This window comes from Entamoeba nuttalli (genome assembly GCF_000257125.1).
Source record: "Entamoeba nuttalli P19 unplaced genomic scaffold asmbl_2906, whole genome shotgun sequence".
Classification (NCBI taxonomy): domain Eukaryota; phylum Evosea; order Mastigamoebida; family Endamoebidae; genus Entamoeba; species Entamoeba nuttalli.
The window spans coordinates 1-6471 of NW_008575689.1; the positions used below are offsets into that span (position 1 = coordinate 1).

At 23.2% G+C, this 6471-nt stretch overlaps 3 protein-coding genes across 3 annotated transcripts; all 3 read right to left on the reverse strand.

Moving 5' to 3' along the window:
• On the reverse strand, positions 1-265 carry ENU1_047520 (20 kDa antigen, putative; the record flags this gene model as incomplete). Its single annotated transcript, XM_008857756.1, has 1 exon — positions 1-265. A coding segment is annotated over one exon (217 nt), but the record flags the coding sequence as incomplete, so codon positions are not given.
• A 339-nt stretch (positions 266-604) lies between these two features.
• Positions 605-1390, reverse strand: ENU1_047530 (triose-phosphate isomerase; the record flags this gene model as incomplete). The annotated part of the gene is made up of 1 exon (XM_008857757.1): positions 605-1390. One exon carries the CDS (start codon positions 1388-1390, stop codon positions 605-607), a length of 786 nt encoding a protein of 261 aa, XP_008855979.1.
• Positions 1391-1603: 213 nt separating this feature from the next.
• On the reverse strand, positions 1604-2713 carry ENU1_047540 (hypothetical protein; the record flags this gene model as incomplete). The annotated part of the gene is made up of 1 exon (XM_008857758.1): positions 1604-2713. The coding sequence occupies one exon, from the start codon at positions 2711-2713 to the stop codon at positions 1604-1606; it is 1110 nt and encodes a 369-aa protein (XP_008855980.1).
• Positions 2714-6471: the final 3758 nt, after the last annotated feature.

The following is a 6471-nucleotide window of genomic DNA, read 5'->3' on the forward strand; positions in this document are numbered from 1 at the left end:
TTCCCTTAGATGCCATAGGTCCAGCTGCATTTGATCCAGCTCTATAACCTGACTCACTTGTTTTAGCTGCAGCAGCAGTAACTCCAATATCTGTAGTAGCTGCCCAAGTACCACGAGATGCCATAGGTCCAGCTGCATCAGAACCTGGTCTTCTATAACCAGAAGTTGTAGATGAAGAAGGTCCACATCCCATAAATCGACAAGGATCAACAGTTGCTTTATAATTTGAAGAAGAACTTCCTGGTCCTACCATACGTGCTCTCATTAGAATGTAATTTGAATAAAGTTAAAGATTTAGATTTCCTTTTATACTAACTCTCAACTGCTATAATTAAATATGATGTGGAGATTAATTGATACTAACGTGGCTTTTTTTTAGCAATTCTATTTTTATTAGTTTCTTTTTTATCCTATTGTTTTATCATATCTTTATTATTTATTTCTTTTCCTTTTTTCTATGTGATTTTCTTTGACAAACCTCATTCATATATTACTCGAAAAAAATGAATTAAATTATTTATTAAATTTTTTGTTTATACTAAAAAAATTTTATTTCTCTGATTAAACACAAAAATATGTTATATAAAACCTAATTCAATTTACTTTAGAATTTCTCAGAAACTGAGTTAATGATGGTCTTGAATTTAGCAGCATCTAATGAAGCTCCTCCAACTAAGAATCCATCAATGTCAGCTTTCTTAGCAAGTTCATTACAGTTAGCTGGATTAACAGATCCACCATATTGGATTCTTGTAGCTTCAGCAACTTCTTTAGAAATATTTTCAGTCATCCACTTTCTGATGTATTGATGAACTTCTTGAGCTTGATCTGGAGTAGCAGTCTTTCCAGTTCCAATAGCCCAGACTGGTTCATATGCAAGAATAATATTCTTCCATGCTTCTTTTGAAATAGCATTGTTAATAGCTTTAAGTTGTGCTGCAACAACTTCTTCAGTTTGATTAGCAATTCTTTGTGCTTCAGTTTCACCAATACAAGCAATGACTTTTAATCCAGCATCAATAGCAACTTTAACTTTTTCAGCAACTTGTTCATTGCTTTCATGGAAAATTTGTCTTCTTTCAGAATGTCCAAGAATAACATATGGAACTTGACAATCAACTAACATTCCAACATGAACTTCTCCAGTATATGCTCCTGATTTAGTCCATGCATTTTCTGCAGAAACAAGTATATTAGCACCATTAGCTTCTCCTGCAAGAATTTGTTGAACTTTTGGAATATAAATAAATGGAACTCCAACAATAACTTCAACTTTCTTAGCAAGTTCAGCATCAACTGAAGCAGCAACTCCTTTAGTTAATGTTTCAATACTAGCAAGAGTACCATTACATTTCCAATTTCCACCAACGACAAACTTACGTGCTGACATTTTTAAATTTATTATTTTTTATTCTTTAAAGTTCTTTTTTATAATACCGCCACGATTTTACACGTATTATTTTTACTCTTCTTTTTTTCTAACATAAAAACCCTTCATCCTTTTTTTTAATTTTATTAATTTTCTTCAATCTTCGAGTTGTTAATTTCTTGATGTGATATAAAGTAATGATAAGAAAATAAATAATACATAAAAAAAGTAGAATTACATGCCAAGCATTTGATCTCTGACTTGTGAAAAAGAAAGAGTATCAATACAAGTAGCAGTATCAGTTTGATAAACTATTTCTTTCAAAGAGTCAACATTTTCAGATAATTTTCTTGCTGCTTGCAATAACTCAGTGTAATTTTTCTTCTTTTTATTATCTTTTGTAGTAATGACTTTAGCAAGAATTTTCTTTTTATGTTCATCTTTTTGTAATAATGCACGTTCATTCAATCCATTAAGTAATTGGATAGCTGCTTTATCTTTGTCTTCTTGAGTCTTAGCATTTTCAAGACTAATAATAGCTTGTTCAGCAATGTCTTTCTTTTCAACATTCACAATGACTCCAAAGTCAAATTCTTTTTTAAGATATCTCTCTGCTTCATCTAGACTTTCTTTAAATTCTTTAACTTTTTCAACAGGTTGTTTACCAAGTACAAATTCATAAAGATTATCATAACCCATTTTAATATTTAAGGCACACATACTGACTTTTCCTTCTTCTTCTTTGTAAGTACTACTTCTTGAAGTCATAAAATTATATACTGCATTAACTATAATATCTCCAGTAGGACGAACACTATTAAGTTCAGAAGATATAATTTTTCTTCCAGAATTAGCTTTTAAATATTCAACCATTGTTTTAATATACAACCTTAATTTATCAATATAACTAATTGCTCCTTTACAATTCCATAAGTCTACATTTTTTAATATTTGAGACACATCTGATACAAAATCAACTACACGAGAACAGTAATCTCTTAACTGTTCTAAATTATTCATATTTTGATAAATCTTAAAAATTACTTGTTTGTCTTTTTTAATTTTCTCTAAAATTTTTAAACTCTCTTTTTGGTCTTCAGCAATTTGAATTAATTTAATTTCTTCTTCAGAAAATTTTGTGATTTTCTCAAGACGTTCTACCATTTGAGAGTCTTGAATGGTTTTAATTATTTGTGGAACATTTGGTTTATGATCTTCATTTAAAGAAGACATTGTATTGAGAATAAACTCTGAAGTTGACTTCATTAAGCCAGAAAAAACAGAGTTATTTTCGCCACTAATATGAATGATTCCTCTAAACTTTACACTGTACTTAGTAGTCATTTATTTTTATTATTTTACAGTTCGTTCGCAAGGTGAATTTTTAATTGTGTCATAAACTAAAAATATCTAAAAGATGTTCGAGAAATTTCAATTTCTTAAGTATTCAATACACCAAATAAGAAGAGAAAAATTAAAATTAAAATCCTACAAACTTAGATTTATTGAAATAAAATTACATAAAATATCAAAAGCAATTTCAAAAAATCCTATTTTTACTTTTGTACTTGTTAAGAAAAAAAAAAGAAGAAATTAGAATTGATTTTATTTCTTTATATTCACTTTATTCTTCTTTTTTTAAAAAAATTATTCCTTTTTTTAGAGCATATTATTTGACTATATTTATTGAAGCTAAATGCATTTTAAATGTTGATAAGAAAAAGGTTAACTCTGCTCTTTTGTTTATTCTTCTTCTGTTGAGTTTGTTTTAGTTAGTTCTTCGTTTATAAATAATATTATTAGTTATAGGGTATGAATAAACAACAAATTGTTTTCATGTTTGAGCTAAAACACACGCAAAAATGAATTATATAATATAGTCTTGTCATGTTTCTTGCTTGATGACTCGAAACGGGGGTTAACTAAATTGTTAATTTATACCAGAATAAAACTTTAAGTTTTATGTTTTCTTTACAAAAATATTATTTCGTTTATTACATAACAAAATACTCTGATTATTGGTTTTTACCAATAAACAATATTTTTTATTGAATTTAATACTGGTTTTAATTATTATTCGACTTGGTTTTTAATATGATTAATTCAATTTTTATATTTATATGATAAATAAGTATTGATAAAATGTATATTATTAATTATTTAATTATATGTCTGTTTAAATAACTATTAATTATTTTTTTCAATTTAAAATACAATAATTACATTATTATTTAAACCAATGGAGTTTCATTAAATATGAAATTTTTAATTAATATATACTATAATTTCTTCTTTTTATTTTATCAAAAGTCTAATGTAATCACATTACTTTTATTTCTTTCTTTTATTTATAAATACTTTATTTTTCATAATTTACTTATAACTGTTATACATATTATATTACTTCTTGGTGTAGTTATTTTGTATATTTAGGATATGTTTATCATTTATTTTTAACATTTGTTATCTATTTTTAGATAACTTGTGTTTTGAAAACTATCTTTGATTAGTTGCTTATTTTTATAAGTCTATGTCATATAAATATATTAAGCGAGAGCTCATTTATTTTCTTTTTATTCATCATTCTTAACTACTATAATATAGTTTACTATTTGCTAAAATATAAATTTTTTATTAGGTATGATATTTAGACTTTTAATTTTAAAATAATTTATTATTATTATTTCATATTTGTTGTTTTTTTATCATATTCTCTCTTTATTAACAGCATTATAAACATATTGACAGTCAAAATTAAGTACTAAAATTATATTTTTTAAAATTCCATTCATTGGGTTTTTGTTAAGAAAAATATTAATTAATCTGGTATGAACTTAGTCATTGAACCACATCAAACAGACACACTTTCTTCACAAATTTGTTTATTTTTGTGTTCTACTATTAGGTTTTGTTATTGAGTTGAAACAAACTCTTCATTATATAATATTTGTTGTTATTAGTTTGATAAATAAAAAAAGAACTATGGTAAGAAAATATTATTTAAATTAAACACTATAAATTATAGAAAATACTTTAATCAGGATGTTAAATTTATTTGATTCATTTGTTGATTCATAAAGATGCTCTAAAGAACAACAAAATGTAATATTCAAAAGTATAAAATAGTTTTCATCAGCATCATTCTGATTTGAGTATTTATTAAAATCAATTGTAACCACAAAGAACATATATTTGCTAAATGTATTTTTATAATTTTAATTACTATTTGATTAGTAATAATGTAATTTTGATAAAAGCATATATTCAAACTGTAAAAATTATAACAATACCAAAAATAAAAATAGATGAGCAGTTATTACTTTGATAAATATGTTTTATTACTACAATATCAAACATGTGCTATAATTTTTAAATCAAATTTATATTTTATTTATTTAACTTAATAAGGATATTTCTCTTATCATATTTGTTTGAAATGACCAATGGAAATAAAAGAAAATAATAAATCAAACTCATTACCTTTATTTAAATTATATTGAATTGAATTTATAATCACATTTATCCAATGTCTTTGAATTGTATTTAAAAGCATTATATTTTTATACTGACTATTTTAATGATTCATTTGAAATTGAAGTCATGAGAAAGAGTGACAATTAAATAGTTTCAGTATAATAAAAGTAAATCTTTATCTGAGCCAATACTATGATTAACAAAATGTTGTTAAGGTATAACATTTTTTCAAGAATACCTTTGTTGCAGTATTAATTTTTACATAACATACATTGACATCAAATATATTTAATATATTATCTGAGTTTTAAATAATATTAAATGTAACAAATATATAGATATTACCAGTAAAACTATTATGTATTGAAAACTCCAATCAAATAAAGAGTATTGTTGTAATTTTATAAATTGTATAAGAAGTTATGAAATAATTATTCTTTAATATAACAATGTATCAATGATATAAATATGAATAATTATATTGATCAATAAACATTTAAGAATAATGGTTTGAGTAATTCAATGAATAATAATCGTCAAAGTAAATATTTTCATCTATTAATAAAAGATAGTTTAATCTAGAATTTTAAAATAATGATAGGTAAATGACTAAGTATTAAAAACATCACTTTTGGAATTTATTACTGCTAAGAATTATTTTTAGTGCATTCAAATTATTTTTTGGAACATATTTTTATAATATTTACTTTATAGGTTAATGGCAATGATAATAAATAATAAGACAGTTAATAAAGAATAATAAATTAAAATTGTTTATTTCATAAATTCTAATTCATATGTTTCATTACATTATCTTGTATTTTTATTAAATAAATTCAAAAAAAACAATTCATTCTTTTTGTTTACTCATCATTACAATTAAAAAATTAATTTGAAATAATCTTTCTGTATTAATGTTCTCATTTTATTATTTCTATTAATATAAAGAAATAATTTATGTAAGTGTTTAGTTATAATTGTAAACAAACACCTGACACTAGATTAAAAAGAAAGTACAAAATCATCTTAGAAAATATAAGATTATTAATATCATTTATTAATTTAAATATTCATTATTCTTTAATTATTATAATATTCATAATACTTTTAAATGAAGAGACTATTATTTTATTTTGTTATTATTTATTAAAATAGTATTTTGCCAATCCATACAATGCATTCTTTATTTTATTATTAAAAATAAAAATAAATCTATTTTTATAAAATTGAATAAAGAATAAATTGATTCTAGAGTATCATATCTTATCAACATAATGATATTATAACAAATAGAAATATCAAACATTTATTAATAAATAAATATATTTTAAATAAATAATAAATAAAATTGTGCATGTATAAACAATGAAAAATGACATATTTAAAATATTATATATCACTTTCAACATCAGATAATCGAAAGAAAATCAATATTAGATAATTATGTGTTAATAAAATTGTAATGTATTCATTTATTAATGCGTATTATTCATATTATATATCATGAATTTATGTGTTTTCTGTGTTTTATTGTTTATTTGGTTTTTCTTCGTGTTTTGTGAGTAGTTCTTTTTGTTTCTTTTATTATCTTTTCTTTATTCTGTTTATTTCTTCTTTTTATCTTCTTC